General features: G+C 39.4%; 2 protein-coding genes across 2 annotated transcripts; both read left to right on the top strand.

The window, feature by feature from the left end:
• Positions 1-123: 123 nt before the first annotated feature.
• Positions 124-13,324, top strand: LOC118408831. Its single transcript, XM_035809690.1, has 15 exons — positions 124-455; positions 500-997; positions 5,829-6,312; positions 6,976-7,081; positions 7,970-8,187; positions 8,586-8,717; positions 9,161-9,328; positions 9,899-10,035; positions 10,540-10,651; positions 10,981-11,088; positions 11,522-11,702; positions 12,175-12,264; positions 12,603-12,683; positions 13,026-13,086; positions 13,198-13,324. The coding sequence occupies exons 1-15, from the start codon at positions 124-126 to the stop codon at positions 13,322-13,324; spliced, it is 2,835 nt and encodes a 944-aa protein (XP_035665583.1).
• Positions 13,325-13,677: 353 nt separating this feature from the next.
• On the top strand, positions 13,678-17,094 carry LOC118408832. Its single transcript, XM_035809691.1, has 3 exons — positions 13,678-13,862; positions 14,170-14,363; positions 16,253-17,094. The coding sequence occupies exons 1-3, from the start codon at positions 13,718-13,720 to the stop codon at positions 16,688-16,690; spliced, it is 777 nt and encodes a 258-aa protein (XP_035665584.1). The 5' UTR covers positions 13,678-13,717; the 3' UTR covers positions 16,691-17,094.
• Positions 17,095-18,527: the final 1,433 nt, after the last annotated feature.

Here is an 18,527-nt window from a genome sequence, read left to right as displayed (position 1 = left end):
GTTCTGGGAGCAGCCAGACTGGAAGGAAACCGCAGTGAATGCAGACGCCTCAACGCCATCCGCAATAAGCTCCTACGCAAGGACAAGCAGAGATGGCTTGATGACCTAGCAGAAGAAGCGGAGATGGCTGCCCGCAGAGGAGATCAAGGGTCCGTCTACAGGACTCTAAGGACCCTCGCAGGGAGGACAACTCCACCTACTGCTTGTGTGAAAGCCATGGATGGAACAGTCCCAGACACCCCAGACCAACAGCTGGCAAGATGGAGGGAGCACTTCGAGAACCTGCTCAATCGACCAGCACCACCACCCTCCCCTCAGCTCGATGCACTAGCCGCCGCAGCCAGCGAGGACGACTCTGTTCCTACTGGCCCCCCCACGCGAGAGGAAGTGGTCAAAGCCATACAGAAGCTGAAGCCTGGCCGGGCTGCAGGAGCTGACGGCATCACACCTGAACTGCACTAGCAGATCAGCTCTTACAACTGTTCACTGCCATCTGGAGCAGCGAGACCATCCCGGAAGACTGGTTGCAAAGTGTCATCCTTCCCTTCTGGAAGAAAGGGTCAAAGGATCTCTGCAGCAACTACAGAGGAATTACCCTACTTAGTGTTCCCGGGAAGGTGTTTGCAAACGTCATCCTTGGAAGGCTGCGCCCACTCCTTCTTCGCAAACAGAGAAAGGAGCAGAGCGGCTTCACACCAGGTCGCTCGACTGTTGACAGGATTTTAACTCTGCGACTGCTGGCCGAGAAGAGAAGAGAATTCCGGAGACCCCTCTTCGCAGCCTACGTTGATCTGAAGCAGGCCTTTGATTCTGTTGACAGACAGGCCCTGTGGAAGATCCTCAAGACTCCCGGTGTTCCAGCAAAGCTTCTGACTCTCCTCTCTCTACTCTACTCCAACACCTCGTCCTCTGTGAGAGTTAATGGACCACCCCATACACATAGCGTTAATAGAAATAACTGTATAACTAAGGTCGGCGTTGGGCAGTCGTTGCTGCGGTAGGATCGTGTCCTTTCATCCTAGGATCTAAGAAGTTAACAGCTTTACTGGTGCCAGGACAACGCTGAACTGGTGTCCCAGCGTGTTGCTCGCCCACGGTTGCATCTTGCCCAATCCTCGCGAGAGTTGCATTTTCCGGCGAGTCGAGAAACTGCGAGATTTGGCTGAACTGTGGGAAAAGTAAGGAAAAGTTGGGATGCGGCTTTGATATCAGGCGTGCGGAAAACAAGCATACTTTTCGTATTTTCTTCTCAAAAGATAATTGAGTCATCGATAGCGGCTACTACGAGCTCATGTCTTACAGGTAAGTCGCTAGCCAGCTGGCCTTTAAGTAAGTCTGTGACTATTAAACGGCGTCTGTCCCCGCGATGCGAGCGCAGCGGATTTGGCACATAAATTTTGCATCATATCCCGAGTTCCACATCAAATTACTAGTACCAAATTTTATAAGGAATCTAAAGACTATAACCTATGTATGTCCCCTACACATTTTCACGTCTTATCTTCGTATACTATTGCTGAGAGTCTTACATTTAGTATAAAAAGACAAATTCCTTTATTCGGCTTGGGTTACACCACGTGCATAATTCATAATTTTACTACGAATTTCCAAAAAATATACCTTCTTGTTTAAACAATAGATAAAACCAAAGGTAGGTAAGGTAATTTGGAATGTTTCACTATCTGATGCTCCACCCCATGAGTCTTAGATAAAGTAAAAAGCTCCGCTGTTAGCAAAAAAATGTTGTACATCGCATATCACTTTGGAGGTAATAATTTACAAGCATGGCATTTCACCAGTCCCGAGAATGCAAATAAGCAGCATTTAATGAGATGCAGCTGGACGATTTCCACCATTTTGTTGTGCAAAACGTGTTTTTTAGCCTTCATCAAGGCCAGTGATACAGTTGGCCAAAGGTTTATCACAATAATTATAAACAGTGTAAGAGATGAGTAGAAACACAAAGAAACAATAATCCTGGCTCCTGGGATTGAACTTGTTCCGAACCCAGGATATATATATTGCCAGATCACTAGTCTGGGCACCATCCGTATTCTACCGGGGCTCCTTACACTCGCTACCCTTACGCCTGACTTTCTGCAATTGTTGACAGTTTGGTGGGAGTTTGGGTTGCTGTAGGTCAATCTCTTTCTGGATGCCGTCTGCCTCCGGCGTCGTTTGAAGTACCGCCTGACTTTCTGGAACTGCTGACAGTTCGGTGGGAGTTGGGGATGCGTCCGTCGTTGTTGATGTAGGCACCAAAGCTCTGTCGTCATTTTCTTGAAAGTGTTTAAGCTTCGGCAAGGCTCGATTTTCTCGAGATCTCGGATGCACTGCTTGCACATCCGTACCGACGCACCATCGGCCTCCCTCCGGACAAGGACAACGCCGATCGCAGAAAGCCTCTCATGAAGTGGACGCTTGGGGGGATTCTCGCCTTCCTTTTTGCCTGGTTTCTTTGGCTTTGGCTGAATCAAGTTGGCCAACTCCATTGGCGCGAAGATTGACGTTACACAAACAACAACAATCAGCATAATTTGCAAGAGATTAGGCTTCCCTTTTCCTCCAGGTGTGCCTACGACATCGCCACAAAATTCCGATATTTGTGGAAATTTTCTCGCAGGACATGCTGTCCTTCGTAACACGGAGCTGCTAATATGTGCTACCATGACAATTTTGCCATGATCTGGCAAAAACAAGGCAGTAAAAAAGATCTTGCTACAAGAAATGGCTGTTCTGGAGCCAATGTGTGATTTTCGCGGCAACTTCTGACCCTGACAAAACAACATGGTTACGTGAAAAGGGCGGTCTGAATGGACCGCAGTACTAAAAGTTCATCCAATCAAAAGAGGCTCCACCAGACTCCGCCCAGCGTGCCCCGCATTACGTGACATCATCACCAATCGGTCGCAGCCTGATCCGCGCCAGACGTATTTTTTAGGGTAGCAAGTGTAAGGATCCCCGGTAGAATACGGATGGTACCCAGGCTACCAGATCACAAACCCAGCATGCTAAAACTGTATGCCAAAAGGCTTAACTTTGGCATGGTTAGTTTCATGGCGCTTGTACCCCACCGTTACACTACTGCCCCTGTTCAAGATTTGTCCTCAAATCTCTGATTTCGATATCCCTGTGTGGCATATCTCTACTCATCTGAGGGTACTTGGGAAGTTTCATAGGAGACTGAATGCTATTTGATGGGCATGGTACTTATCGTATAATGTTACGTAGCATACATTTGTCACTTCCTATAATTAATATCTATTGGAAAATAACAGTCCCATCTGGAGTGGAATGCCCTTCTAACATGCTCGAGGTGTGGCTCTCCTCAAACACGGGACCTCCATTTAACGTCCTATCCAAGGGACGGCCCATACCGAATGTATTTCACCCAAGTGAATTGGAAAGTCGTGTAAAGTGCTTTTCCCAATGGCAAAACATTGGGACAAATCAAGGGTTTCGAACATGTTTCTTCTGGGAATATATGCATGCCTGTTGGAATACGGTGATCGAGTTGCAAGTCACTGTGAAGTCAACTTGTTGCCAAGAAATAAGAATGGCGGCACATTTGTTTGCGTCTGCCTGTGATGGCATCATTTAGGAAGCAAACAGAGGCCATCCTCATTAAAAAATTCGTGGCAAGAAGTTGCAATATTTTACGATACTTCTGACCCCTTACCGGGATTTGGATGCCCTCCGTAAGCATGCATAACGTTATATCGTAGTCAAAAACATGTATAATGTCACAAACAATTATGGCTTGCTCTCATTGAAATTTACCAAAGCAGCTCATTTTCAGTCAAACCTACCTGATGTTACCTGATCGTTTAGGAAAGTTCCTCAGTATTAATCATGGCCAAAAAATGAAATCTCCAAGCAGATCCAACAGTGCCATAAGATAGTATCAAAGCTGGCCAGGGAGTATAGCCGGCTAAGGGAGTCAACCGGGCACCTACGAGAATTTATACTATACATCACGCACTGTGGATCAGGTAGAAGATTACAAAAAATGCCCCACAAAATGACTACTTCTCTCTCCTTCGACTATTCATTAGGCCAATTTTGTTGTTTTTTGTTTGTTTATATGGATGACATCCTCTGAGAACACCAAAAACTGATGCAAGTGTGCAAATAAAAGAAAGTTTGGTAAAAAAAAGGTTGTTTTTATTTTGAAATTTTAAGTGGCCAGGAAGGTTTAACAAATGATTACTGAGTATGGTATCCAAAGCGATTTAACAGTATGGTTGAAAACTTTTGTCCTTTGTAAACGGCCCAAAGTTGATGCGCATGCGGATATCATCCATATAATTAAATCAATATAGCTTTAGGCCACAGCAAGTAAATTTTATGGATGACATCCTCTGCAAACTGCAAAAATAGTGTGATAGGGCGAAAAAAAGATTGGTGAAAAAAACAAGATGGCTACATTTTCAAAAATAGGTACCATAAAGTTGTGATGACTGTTTAAAAAAAAAATGAAGGGACAAAGCATGGTATCAGAGCCAACAAGGCACCCATTCCTGTAATCAAGACATGTACTGGTGTGGTAAAAGTGACACTGGCATGGTTGAGTGGCATCACCAACAAAGTTGGTAACCACACTCATAGCTTCGATATTGGTGTCACTTTTACAACTATCCAATAAGTTTCATTTCTACAACTACAGCCATTGGTACCTCGAAAGGTTACACAATATTTCCTTATTTTGGTACTTTATCATCATGTTGACCATCCCTGCAAAAAATTTTTTTCCCTCAAATCAGGCGAAAATTAATGCGCGCCCTGATGTCATCCATAAAATTTACTTGCTATGGCCTTATGTATTTTAAGCAAGTAACAAATAATTGTGACCAGTAATGTTTGTTACACCAGTAACACCTTTTTCCCAGGGGGTAAAGCAGAGAAGGGACTGTACTGTCAAAACTGTCTATAGCTGCCACTAAAGCGACTGGACAAATGTGGCCACCATACTATAGGCACTGGTCACTTTGCTGCATCATCCGTTGTTAATAGGAAATAGGAATTTTGGGCCAAAAGAATTGTTTTTTACCCTGTGCTAGAAAATATTTTTCCTGAGGTAGCATCTTGTATGCTGCAAAATCTTTGTACTAGTACTTCCTGTCTGTGAAAAATGAAAGCAATGTCCAATCATACCAATTCATGGAAAATGCATACAAAATGCTCCCGTCATGAGTACCCAAGTGAAAAAAAATAGTATCATATTCATACTCCATAGTTGCAAAAAAAGGCTGGCCAACTTCACTATGCCCAAAAATATTAATACCAAGAGAAGACAGTCTTTTTAGGAAGTTCAAACAAAAATAAATCTTAATATCAATAGTATAACATCACAGCTCTGTACAGCTACAAAGATCACCAATCAATTTGGATGAGTGAAAAACATTTAGGGCATAAAATCAATACCACAAGCATAATTGATACCTAACTAGACCTGGTCAGGTCCGGATTCTAATTTACTAGGAACTCGGAACCGTAAAAGTTTATACTCTCTGGATCACGTGAATTGATGCATTCTTCATGTAACACACACATGATCTTTTTATCCAGTCTTGTCAACAGGCATCTCTTTGCAATTAGCTGGAGTTGGCTACACTATTAATATCTCTTTTGATTTGGGGTGATTATTATACCTTTAGCTGGAGTTGACTGTAGTATTAATATCTTTTTGTAATGCTTGTACAGGGTAGTTTACCACCTTGAATGACAGAAAAGTGTAGTGACACGAAAAAAAGAAGAAGACCACCTTGAATGTTACATGATTGATGTATTATTTTCTGTTGATTCCTTCTGTTGATTTTGATCTCTAGTGTGCCAAAGGGACGTGCAAAAAGGCAAAGGAATGGGTTTCGAGGAGTAAGTGCACCCCTCACAAGATACCAGGATGATGGGACCAGGAGGACAACGTGGCGTTCACTCCGGCTTGACGACACTTCTTCAAGTGCAAACGCAGCCACCACCACGACCCCATCACAACTAGCAGCAACAGTAGGTCTTGGCAACAATGAGGATCCATGGCAGCAGACAGCCGAGCCTATACCAGAGGATATTTCAAATCACCAGCGGCGAAAGAGGCAGGAGAAGGAGGCGTGGGCTGACCAGCGGGATGATTTGATTAAGACTGGGAGGAACCTGGCCACACCTCCCCAAAACTGTATCTGTTATCTCTGTGATGAGGAAGTGACATCAACCATTCTGTTCTGCCAGGATTGCAGCCCATGGGGCTTCTTTTGCCTGGAATGCTTCGAAAAGTTCCACAAAAGCCCATCACTACACCACCCTCTGCAATGGAAAGTAGGTTTTGAGTACTATTATTTAGTATTAGTATTACTTAGTACTGCATGCTAATTTATACAGGACCTTTTTTCTGCATAACTGCACTTGTGCAGGTAACGTAATAGAAAATACATGCACCAGACAAATAATGTACCTGCACCACTACTCAGACCATGAATTGATCGTACTAAAATCTGTTCGGAAACCATTGCTTTTATTTCTTTTATACTTCATAGGTAGTAACAGTCAATGCAGGTAGTAAATATCCACAATACACCTACATCATAGGACATGTATAATGTATATATAAACCCAGTACATGGACCAGTGCAGGTTAGGTGCAGGTAGACACCAGAAATACCTGCATAGCTCCAATTTTACCTGCACTAACCTGCATATGCAATAGTATTTCGAGTCCAGTTGTATAATGAATGACATTTGGGTTATCTCTGACTAATTCAAAACAAAAGTTTAGTGCATGAGAAGTGTATTACTATTTTCCTGGCTGTATGTGGTGTTATTAGAGTAGTAGTCTCATAATATAACATCCACACTACCAAGAAAATACACTTTTGATAGTAGATTTGATACATTGATTACAGCAAGGTACCCTGGGATATTACTTGCACTTCAAAGTAGTTATCTGAATCCAAATGTATTCTGTGCTTGTCAATTTTCCAGGATGACTGTTTTCAGCCTTACGTGCAAAGGAAAATCTTGTATCTACCACACCAATGGAGCTGTTTTACAAGAGATGTGCGGCCTCTTAAGGTGTTTGACCAGACTGGTGAGTGCTGACATACTAATCCTTTTCAAGAATGTGTTAGAGGCTGCTTGTTATTATACATTATTGCCATTGGTAAGGACTTTGAAACATGAAGGAATTAATTATGATAAAGGGATAAATAGCTTCGCACAATTGACAAATTGTATTAGAAGCCGAAAATTCAAAACTTTTATTTTTCTTCATGATGGAAATTTTATACAAGACGTAAAACAATGACTTTACAAGAGAGGAACAGTGATATATGAATTACCATGCAACCGCTATTCCAATGTCCAACTCCATTACTCAGTTATTCCAATTATCGACAGCAGTGCACTCAGCACACTTAAAGTGCATCGAAATGATTCTTTGGAAGCCAGCTGGATCCTGTGTTATAAATATAGAATACAACACAGTGTATTCCGTAACAGCCCGACTGCGGGTAGGATCACCTGTCGGCAAAAGGGCTGGGACTATACGGAATACATTATGTTGTATTTTATACGTCATACCTAGGTCAGAAAACACTGATTTAATTGCCAAACTACTCATATAAAGGATAAAATTCAATACATTCAGCCTTTTGTAGTCTTTTTTATTGGGGCCATTATTGTTGTAAGTATAGATCTACTGTTAGATAGATTTGAGTCTAGCCTCTAACTTCTTTGAGCAAATTACGTCATACTTTACTAGGTCATATACTCAATAAACAAGCTTTATCTGATGTTTGACTTCAATTAGGATAGGAATGTGGTGTTTTAGAACATACTTTATTTCCATTTCAAACCCATGAAAAAACTTACAAATGACTGTAACCAAAGTTGGAATCAGCCAATCTTCCTGGCACAGTTGGTTCCAAATGTCCATGTCTTTTTAATGATATCCAAGTTCTCTTCCCAAACTGTGTAGGTCGCCTGCAGTACATTGATGTTGTTGTGTGCAGCTGCGAATCAGAACTGTCAACGTTGCTTCAACTTGGCCTGTGGGGGGCATCTCCTACAAAGCCACAGACAGCATTTGCAGTAGCACTGCTGGAGTGGCAGTGTGTGCTCAGCATGGTGAGCCATGTGTCTGTAGAGGCGTTTTGTCAGGCTGTGAGATGGAAGAATAACCTGACTCTCAGTGAGGTATGAATGTCTTCATTTTTAAACAAATTGAATAATATCTTTGAAAAATTACAAAACACGTGTAGTCTCACTCACTAGGAGGATTGAGAAAAGTTTGTCTGAAACTATGTTTTCTTATCATTCATTTTAAACTTCATACTGCCGGTATATTTACTGGAAGTATGAAGACTAACAGAAGTGGGCAACATCCTACATGATCTTCATTTGCGAAGATTTCCCTGTGACAGAACATGTCTTATATAAGCTAGAGCAATACATATAATCTATTACACGTCAACTTGGATGGAGTATATATTTCTTTGCAGTGTATTGTTTAAAATGTGATAGCCGTGTTTAATCACGCCTTACTTTATTGTCATTGAGGTAATGTTTTATTTCTTATTCTATTCTTGTAATAGAAGAAAACCCTCTACAGAGCTCTGACTGGAGAGTCCATTGCTGAGTATCAGCACTATAGAGATAGGATGAGAAGTCTGCAAGACTTGTCTCCTTTATTGGATGATAACACAAGCTGTCCAGCTTGTCCAAAGGTGACTTCTTTTTATTTTACTATTTCTGCTTGTGTCAAGAAATATGTTGTGTAATTAAAAAGAATATTCTGTCTACCAACCTATGGAATTTGTTGCTTTGAGAGTGTTGTTTGATTTTTTTCATTACTACTAACCTACTGAGTACATCACCAATAACATTTAATGACCATTGCCAAAAGTTAACTTGTACTTGATTAATTTTTTTCATCCCATTCATCATTTGCCCATGTTGTGGATTTTAAATCAGCAAACTTTTGAAAATACATAATTTACCTTGTCGTGTAGTTCAGATTTTTTAATAACGGTAGACATTTTTGTCCCAATGAGTAAGGAAATTTCTGTTCAGGGACAGAGGGGTGTGTCCTGGAGACAGCCCTGTCTATAATTGAGTTACATTTGTACTAACGGTTGCCATTTTCTTTTTCTTTTCTGTTCTATTACAGGCTGATGGAGAACAGATCGTGGCCATTGATGCTAACTTTGGCCTTGTTAGGAAAGCCAGTTCTGGAGTTAGCTCAGCACCTCCCTTGCAAGGTACAAGCATGTTCCTTGATGACAAGGAGGTGAAGGAATTCCTGAGTGAATACAGCGATGAAGCGAAACCTCCCGAGGTAAGACTTTTTTGTAGTCTGGGAAACATGCAAACTCATCATGGCAGGGATATAGAGATTGTCATGCTGAACTGTATGAATATCCATGGATTATAATCATGATCTAATGCATCAGCAAGGTAATTTTCTCTAGTACTTCATGAATAAGTGTAATTCTTGTAATGTAATTATTTCCACACAATGACTGCTATGTAACATCTACTTCAAATATTTTTGTATAAGGCCTTTTAAGTGCATAGACAAAAAGGTAAAGATACAAGATACAATATCATTTGACAAATAACTGAAATGGTCTGTGCTTGAAGAAATCCACATGCATATATTGCATATACTGGTAATTTTGATATTTTTTTTCACTGTTAAGACACGTATGTATTCTGGTATCCAGGGTATTTAGCTGGTCCATGGAATGTTCAAGGGTTCCCCATGTGAATTGCATTATGCAATGCAGACAATTGTGATGACATTGACAGTGCATTTTTGTTCTGTCAAAACATTATCATATAGTCAGAAAGTGTTATAAATTGCAGCTACACATCAATGATTTATTATGCTCATTGTTTCCATCAGGACTGCAGTAACTTCAAGGCAGGAAACTGCCTGAGATCAAAGGCCCAACAAAAGAAACTCGACGTCACTGGGGTGTTTGGGGGGGTTTGCAGACATGACATCCCCCTCAAATTTGCAAACATGTTTCATGGAGAGCGGTGAGTGTGCTGAAATTTTCAATGTCTCTAACTTGTTGGAATTTATGTTGCACCAAAGTTTGTGACAGTTGATGACTGAGTGGACTAACTTTCAATTTGACTTTGCTATCACATATCCATTAGTCTAACTATTTGAAAGTATTCAAGAAGATCTTGCAAACAAATTTCTCTACCCTTCTCGGTTTTCTCATTCTTAGTGTTTTTTTACGTAGTGTCATGCCCGTCCATTCCCTAATATCATCCTTCCAGCTTTTCCATTGCCTACCTCTTTCTTCCTCCCTGGACAGTTTCTTGCAGTTCGTTTTTACTAGTCCAGATAATTACACCACTTCAGTTTTCTTTTCTTTGATTATGAGGTCTCCATATGGAACAATGTTTTGCTTGACTTTATCCATACTTCAGCATTTGATATGTGGTATTGTTATGTGACTGTGTTACTATTACTAACATTATACTACTGGTTGTTTGACATTTTAATATTCTGTTTTCTATGATTACTGACAGTTTTGGATACCCAGTTTACCTCATCAAGACCCTTTTGGATGAGGCCTCTGCAAGAAATAACCGTCTAAGGGTTATCTACGACGTGGCTTGTTCTCTGACTGCTCATCTTACTGTGAGTTGTTTTTAACCTGGCTTTTGTGAAGCATATCACAGAAAACTTCTGATTGATATTTCCAGAAGCAACTGGCAGGACAGAAACTGTAAATGATTGTTATTAATGAAGACATTGAATAATGTGTCAATGAGTTTAAGTTTCTGATATTAGTTGATTCCCAGTTTCAGTTGTCTTATGTTCACATGTATTCAGAGACCATCATTGTCATGGCAATAACATTTTTATTACCAGTCCTGTTGTATTTATAATCTGTATAGTTACATGTTAAATCAAGGCTGTACCAGCTAAAGGTTAAGCCATTTTTTTGTTTCCTTGTCTTCTTTCAGAACTCAGAGCATGATGGATCCTTGCCACTGCGTCTTGCAATGGAGACTCGTAAGCTGAGTCTTGCTGTGGATGTATTCCACTCATATGGGCATCAGTCTCTGTGCCAGGTATTTATGTACAGTGTATCTTATCTGTTATATGTTTATTGATACCCATAATCCTTAAATTTCCCATAGTGAACCTTAAGTGAATATAGAATATTGTGGAAAATTGGAAATATGTGTCTTGCGCATACATTGCGTTTTGGTCTCATCAGTAGATCCTTAGGCTTCTCGTACTGCTCTGATTTGAAAGTTGCTTTTAAATGCATTTGAGTATTTTGATGTATAAAACTCTCAACTGAAGGGAAGGGGGAAAGCCATTTTGAAGAAATTATATATAAACATTACTTGAAAAAATTTGATTAATCTTTTATACAATATTGGTTATTGCATTCCTTTTATTCTACATTGTTGTTAGATCTAGTGTAGATGATTTTATTATTTTGCAATCAGATTTTTTGTTAAGTAGAAAAAACATAGCATTCTGGTTTTGTTGCAGATTAAATACAGTACAAGACGACTGAATGGCTATGGACTGACTGATGGAGAAGGGTCAGAGAGGTTGTGGTCTTCTCTCCGCCCATTTGCCAGGATGACGAAGGAGATGAGTCCTGACCACAGAGTGGACAAGCTAACAGATGCTGTGAAGCATTTTGCCATGTGTAAAGTTGTTGACATTGGTTTGTGATCCTGTTCTTAATTGACTCTTATGGAACTTCATTGAAATTTACTTTTATGATCAGACAAACAAGATAAGCCCAAATGTCAACATTTATTTGCATATGCATATGCATACCATATGCATAGAACAGGTTTCTATTTGTGTACATAGATCAGTTGTGGTACACAGTAGCATAACAGGTATTATGATTATATGCTTGCATTACCTAATAACTATACTTTAAGGAGCATATATAAATTCACACATATGAAATAGTTCCAATTAGTGTCTGTTTTAAAAAAAAAAAAGATGGATTAAGTCATGTACTGTGAACAACATTTTGCTAATATCCATACACAAATTGCTAGATGAATTACAATGGTGAGGACATAAGTTATGAGCCAAGTTTTGAGACAAAATTATGTTTTAGGCACCTTTAGTCAACATCAAAGTTCATTATACACTTATGCTTTACTTATTATGTCTTGCAGAGGTTTCGCTTAGCTCGAAGCTGGACAAAGCCATCAAGGCAGAGATGATTGCTGATGACAACCTTCAACAGGCCAAAAGAGAAGCAGGAGGTAAAAAAAAGACGGCATAATTTGTATGGCACAAAAAGGCCTCTGGCAACCTGAAAGTACTTGTAAAGTATGATAGACCTTCGATTCAATAAGGTGAAAGGAGGTAGGCTTGGTAAAATAAGTCACATATGGATGAACACAAAGTATTCCAAGCCTTGATATTGTTTTTCTCTGTCAGTTTTGAATTAGAGATGTGTAAGTTGGGGTGTTTCATCAATACTATAAAATGTGTAGATGTGCTTTAACTTAGATTGAAAATCATGTGTTATAAATGGTTGCCTCACTTTTCTAAAAGCATTATTTATTATTCTATAACATTTCCCTCTTATACTCTCCAGAAATTTTCTCTGATGAAGATATTGAGGCATGGAGGGAAATGGAGAAGATAGTAATGGAGAGAAGCAGACAGCAAACATCAAGTAAGTGACATTTGAAAGAATTTGTGTAGTTACTTTTTTTCTCACGGATTTTATGAAGGCAAAGAAAAACAGAGACATACTTGTATAGTGCTCTTTAGACATTTGTGTTGTGTCCTTTCCATTATTTTATACATCCAATATCTGTTTCTACCTCTTTTAACTCAAAATCATGTACATGTAATGAAATTAAGACAAGGATTTTGTTTCCTTTATGATATAAAGTTGTTTTTTGTGTGTATTATGCCACAAGAGATGTGCTCTATTGAACATTGGTAACGTCTGATTTTTTTTTAATTCACAGGTTTCACTTAACTCTAAATGACTCTCTTTTTTTGTTTACAGCGTCAACCCCTCAATGGAAAAAAGAGTACTTACGCAAGTTGATCAGATATAATAAACTTGGGTAAGTTTTTTTCACCTACCACTTTGACCTTTGGCTTTGATAGGACATTGCCATATGCCTTGCCATCTTTGATATTTTAACACTTATATCGCATTTCTTCCATAACTGCAGGGAGAAGATCTTACAGTGCCAAGAGGACTCCACGCAGCTTGCAGTTCATCATTCTGCCTTTGAGAAGTATGTATTACTTCGATTCTCTACACAAAGACAGTCTGCAAGACTTATTTCTTTTAGTTGATCTCTGCAATGTATTTTCATTTTTAAACTGCTATAATATTTGTTACTTTTTAACTTTTGCAGTGAATGGTGATAATGATATTTGTTATCCCATATCATACCTTATCTATATAAAATGCAGTTAGGGTATTGGCCAGTTATTAGCTCATGACATTTATACGTGCAGGTATTCTTTGCATATACATTTTTATGCTTCATGGTAAAAAGGAGATGAAGCAGCTAGTGTCAGCCAGGTCTGTAATCACTGTAAAATCACTGTCAATATTCCTAGGGGAATGTGTTTTTTTTACAGAATGTATGTATGGTAGTTACAAACCATTTCTTTCAACATGGGTTATTTATCCACAGGCTGGAGACATCCCTGACGGCCATAGAACGTTCGAAAGGGAAAGGGATGGACAGATGGCATCCCGATCATGAGGACTACATCTCTGCCCTGAAAGATGTAGATGAGGATGAGCGAACTCGTTGTCTAGGGGAGATGAGGAGTGCCTCTTACAAGAGAGCATTCCTCATCTCCTTAAAACAGCGCTATCCTGGTCAGTGCCTGTGTATTTGTGGCTGTGATAGGCATATTTAAAGCACAGAGATTGTCAGTATTCAGACCTTATAATTTACTTCTATGTTGGTAATTATAAAGAAGGATTTTAAGCACAAAGAATTGGGCTTCCCTAATTTTCCACTGCATGGTATTAGCCTTTATCAAAAGATATCAAAAAGAATGGCTGAGAAAACATAGTGGCCATTAAATTAAATTTGTCCTCTCATGAGCAATACCTTTCAAGCCTTAATACCATATATATGTTGGATATTGAAAATAAAAGGTATCTTAAATTCCCCTTTCAGATGGCCAAGGCATCGCTTTGAAGCTGTCAAAACAGCTGTCGTCCGCAAACAAGAAGCTCACCAAAGCCATCCAGGCTTACAACAACATTCAGTCACTGTGGGAGCCACAAAGTGGACAGTACCCTGCAACTGTGTCCTTTGAAGTGGCTTGTGATACATCATGGGACACCTACCAGACGCTACATGCATCCATGGTAAAACTATTGTTTTGGAGAATCCTTCCATATTTTTACTGTAATTGTCGCCCATATTTATGGTAGAAACATATCAGTGAAATCGTTTTAGGACGTTCAGAAATCCTCTGATCTGCTAAAACAACTGCTGTTAAAGAGCCTGCGCCTACTTTGATGTAATATAGCTCCCAAACAGCTTGTGCCATGACAACCAAACTTGGTGACTTTTCCTAGAATATTGTTGGCAACAATTAAAAAGAAATAGTGTAAGTTTATGATTTTTCTGTTGCGGGTTTCTGAAAGGCATATTTTACAAAAATCACTACTTTTGGTTTAAATAATGGAATTTTCACAGTTTCTTAATAAACAATCTTCTTTTCATTTACCTTTAATATCTAACATATCTTCGTGTGACATTTATAATTAAATATTCATAAATTTTGCTGATGTGATGACGTAATGGACCGATCAAACAAAAAGAACCAGGTAGAACCCCCTGTTCTATTTTGAACACCTCCATCAAAAACAGCCCCAGTGGGACAGAAATGGCTAAAGAAAAATGCTATGCTATTCTTTTTTGAAGATTACACCCACCGAGTATTGTTGTTTTGGGAGAGAGAGCCACTGCATAGCATTACATTGTTGATTGGCTGAATGCATGTGTAGAGCAGGGTATGTATAATACACAGGACTCTATACACTGGCAGACTTTGTAGAAGGGTCCTATTAGTTGGCGTGTAGTACAAGCTCCCTCTCCACGAGTACCAGAGCTGCTTTCTTCTCAATTTCGTTTTGTCATGAGCATACATGCAGCTGTTATGCTTGCAACAAATGTAGTAGAAACCCTGTTACAGATATATGTACCCTGGTTTCCACATGCATGGATAGCTTGTCAGAAACCGGATACTCATGCCCACCAACAAGGTAATACTATGGAGTGCCTACCGCTTGCGCATTGTCTGAAATTATAACGCCCTTACCGCACCTGTATCAACCCAATCCTTAAACGACAGTACGCAGTTGATGTAGCCCTTAACAAAGAAGGCAGCACAATTTTTTTCAGCACGTTCTGAAAGGATTTCATGGCTCAAAAAAGCTAAACCAAAGTCAGTCGCTTTTATCAGCTTAACAGCGGTGGCGGCCAGTTCTGTCCGATAAGCGCTGTTTTTGACGGAGGTGTTCGAAATAGAACATGATCAAACAAGGGGCGGGGCTCAGGGATCGGTCCATTGGTCAAAATCCAAGATGGCCGACAATGTCATGATGAAAAGTATAACCAGCTTATTTTCAGTCTGATTTCATCACTACTTGGTATTTTCTTACAGAAAACGTTAATGTGAACGTTTTCAATCCGTTTTAGCGTTATATGTTGAAAAACATTTATCTTTAGACATTTAAGGTTGATAATCCAAGATGGGGGATAGCTAAATTACAGATGAGGATATTTTATGACGTCATTTTTGACACTTATAACACTTAAATATTGATAAGATACCTTTATTGTTACCTTTTTGTGTGAAATATTTAGGTATTATGGGAATTCCCCATTTTAGCCAAAGAAATCAATTGACGAGCATATCACCCCCTGCAAATTTGGTGATAGTACAGTAAGCCGTTTTGAAATTACAAACCCCCACCCCACAAAAAGCCCAGTCTAGATAGGGTTATGATTGACAAAGATCAAAGCCCATTTTTGAAAAGCAAGTGGAAAATAAAGCTACTAGGGCTACAAGTTGCCTAACAAGTATCCAGAAACACATTTCAAAAGTTATTTTCAAGCTCAACCAAATATTTCTTAAGAGCTACTCTACTGTACACTACTCTTTGCACCAGAGATTGAAGTGACAGATGAATTTCTTTATTACATTTCCGTATCTAACATATTGTCCCCCATTCCTTCACTTTGACAGGGTGAGCCGGGTCTTCCCTACAGCATCAAGCGTAAAGCTATTGATGCTGTCAGCCTCAAGGAGAGAGCTGTTGAGGAGCAAGAAATGGTGAAGACTGAGATGGAGCGTGTCATGCAGCATCTTCATACTCAGCATGGCATTACCCTGCAGGAAATTCACAGATGTCAGGAAAGCGACAATATCTCAGGACAAGCAGTGCTAACTCAACACATCATTAGAATAGAGCTCAGGATGTATAGGTCCTTCCACCGCTTCAAACAACACATTCCGGCTCTCCCTGCTCCCCCTTCAAGTCATATACAGTACATACTACCTTCTCACATGTCAGATTCAGATGGCTCATCATATGATGATGTGAGTGATGATGATTATGTTTTGGAAGTATCCAGTGATGAAGAGGAAGAAGACTCTAATGATGATACAAATGAGGTCCTGTGAGGCCGAAGAAACAAATATAGAATTTCTGATTGCTGTTTTGGAAAGAATAGGGAACATGGGAATTCTCTCTCCTTTTTTTACTTCAGATTTCAGTTGAAAGTATGTGATCTAACATGTACGAGGGGTTATTAATAAGTCCTCTGCCTCACCCAGAAATAATTAGCACAACTAAGATTTCGAAGCACAACTTCATAGTATGAAGCCTTTCAGCAATATCCTCCAAATTTCAAATCATTTCAGTCAGTACTTTCCAGGCATTCATGTTTTGTTTTTTTTTAAATTAGAAGGTAAGTGGCGGGAAAAACATGGATGAATTGTGGTCGGACGTGTGGGTCATCCCCATGTCTTGAATTATTTGTCATTAACAAAATGTTAGATAATGATTCTCTTCTATTTCAAGCAGAAAGAAGTGTGTGTCTGACTTCCAGTAGCTCAAGTTGACCCACACACCTCAGGTCGCAGCTCAATTGTCCATGTTTTTTCTCTTCTCCCTTACATAACGTTACTGGGTGTCGCCTGCAAAGTAATGATCACACTAATTTGAATTTTGGTACACATTCATATAAGACTTTATACTTGACATTTATGCTTCAAAATCTGAGTTGTGCCTCATTTCTAGGTGAGACCGAGGACTTATTGATCACCCCTCGTACAGTTTGACACTACAAAACTACAATGTATGGTGACTTTTTCTATTGAAACAGAAATGAGTGGAACATGGCTTAAACTGTTTCTACGACATTTTTATCACTCAGATGTCAGGTCAATTTTTTTATGTCCCCTGCTATAGTACTGGACCTGAAAAAGAAGATAGGGTCATCAGGTTTGTGGTAGAGTTGGTTGGCTACCCGGTGAAGCGGAAACGCAACTTTTTGTAACAAGATAACATAAGATGTGGGATCTAAACGCACCACACCTATAAGAGTTTTTGATACTAAACAAGCACATTAGTGGCATATTGTAGCATATCACTGGGAGAGAATAAAGAACAGTTGGCTTGTAGAATATTACGATATTAGTAATTTTGTGACAGTTTGATTTGCTTTACTGCTACATGTAAGTATGTGAAAAGTTTGGGTTCTGAATGTGTAACAGGCTTTACATAGTGACCAGACAGAAATGATATAATTTGCTGTACTGATGTTGACATTAAGGTACTATAGCAGGTGATTCTAAGGCCATATGCACTTTCTTATCAACAGATTCTGCGTCAGTTAGTGACTATAAAGACCTCTATATAACCTTGGGTAACATGGCTGTGACATCTCTGACTGATCTGTGTATGAATGTGCATGTATTTATGCAACAAAGTACAGACTACCAGCCATTGTGTACTATAGCTTGCTTCTAAATATCAGTAGGATCATGTGTGTGTCAGTATTTTGCCCAATGGCATAAAAATCAGAGACGACATTTCTGCAATAAGAAACTGAACATCACAAGTCTGCAAAAATATAAGAGCAAGATTTTAAGTCCTACAACTTGTAAATATGTATGAGCTGGTGTCACCTCTTTGAGGATGAACTGAAGTGAACTGATCTTTTCTAAGTCCTTTAATGGTTAAGCAATGGTATACTGGGATTAGAGAGTTTTGTAAAGTTATCAACTTGTAATTTTATGCAAAAAGTACTTAATGCTCATTTCTGACTGCAACTATTGTATGGATATAGAGGAATTTAGCATTCTTTATACTGTCAATGTGTAAAGTACTATTTCTTTTGCAGTAGTACACATGATATGACAATTAACACCAGACTCTCATGTGCAGCCACAGTGTATGTAGAAATAATATTGGCCCATTTTATACAGCACAATACTTACTCTAATTATGCATACA

Source organism: Branchiostoma floridae, unplaced genomic scaffold (genome assembly GCF_000003815.2).
Source record: "Branchiostoma floridae strain S238N-H82 unplaced genomic scaffold, Bfl_VNyyK Sc7u5tJ_448, whole genome shotgun sequence".
Classification (NCBI taxonomy): Eukaryota; Metazoa; Chordata; class Leptocardii; order Amphioxiformes; family Branchiostomatidae; genus Branchiostoma; species Branchiostoma floridae.
The sequence above is the reverse complement of the archived record's forward strand: the minus strand, read 5'-3'. Positions and strand labels throughout refer to the sequence as shown.

What these genes read in the sequence shown, in the direction of transcription:
- LOC118408831 (XM_035809690.1), top strand. Translation starts at nt 124, where the DNA reads ATGGCTGCCCGCAGAGGAGATCAAGGGTCCGTCTACAGGACTCTAAGG. An exon ending in GACGGCATCACACCTGAACT is followed by an intron (nt 456 to 499) that starts GCACTAGCAGAT and finishes TGCCATCTGGAG; the next exon opens with CAGCGAGACCATCCCGGAAG. An exon ending in GTTGGGCAGTCGTTGCTGCG is followed by an intron (nt 998 to 5,828) that starts GTAGGATCGTGT and finishes TTTGATCTCTAG; the next exon opens with TGTGCCAAAGGGACGTGCAA.
- LOC118408832 (XM_035809691.1), top strand. Translation starts at nt 13,718, where the DNA reads ATGGACAGATGGCATCCCGATCATGAGGACTACATCTCTGCCCTGAAA. An exon ending in CTTAAAACAGCGCTATCCTG is followed by an intron (nt 13,863 to 14,169) that starts GTCAGTGCCTGT and finishes TTCCCCTTTCAG; the next exon opens with ATGGCCAAGGCATCGCTTTG. An exon ending in AGACGCTACATGCATCCATG is followed by an intron (nt 14,364 to 16,252) that starts GTAAAACTATTG and finishes TCACTTTGACAG; the next exon opens with GGTGAGCCGGGTCTTCCCTA.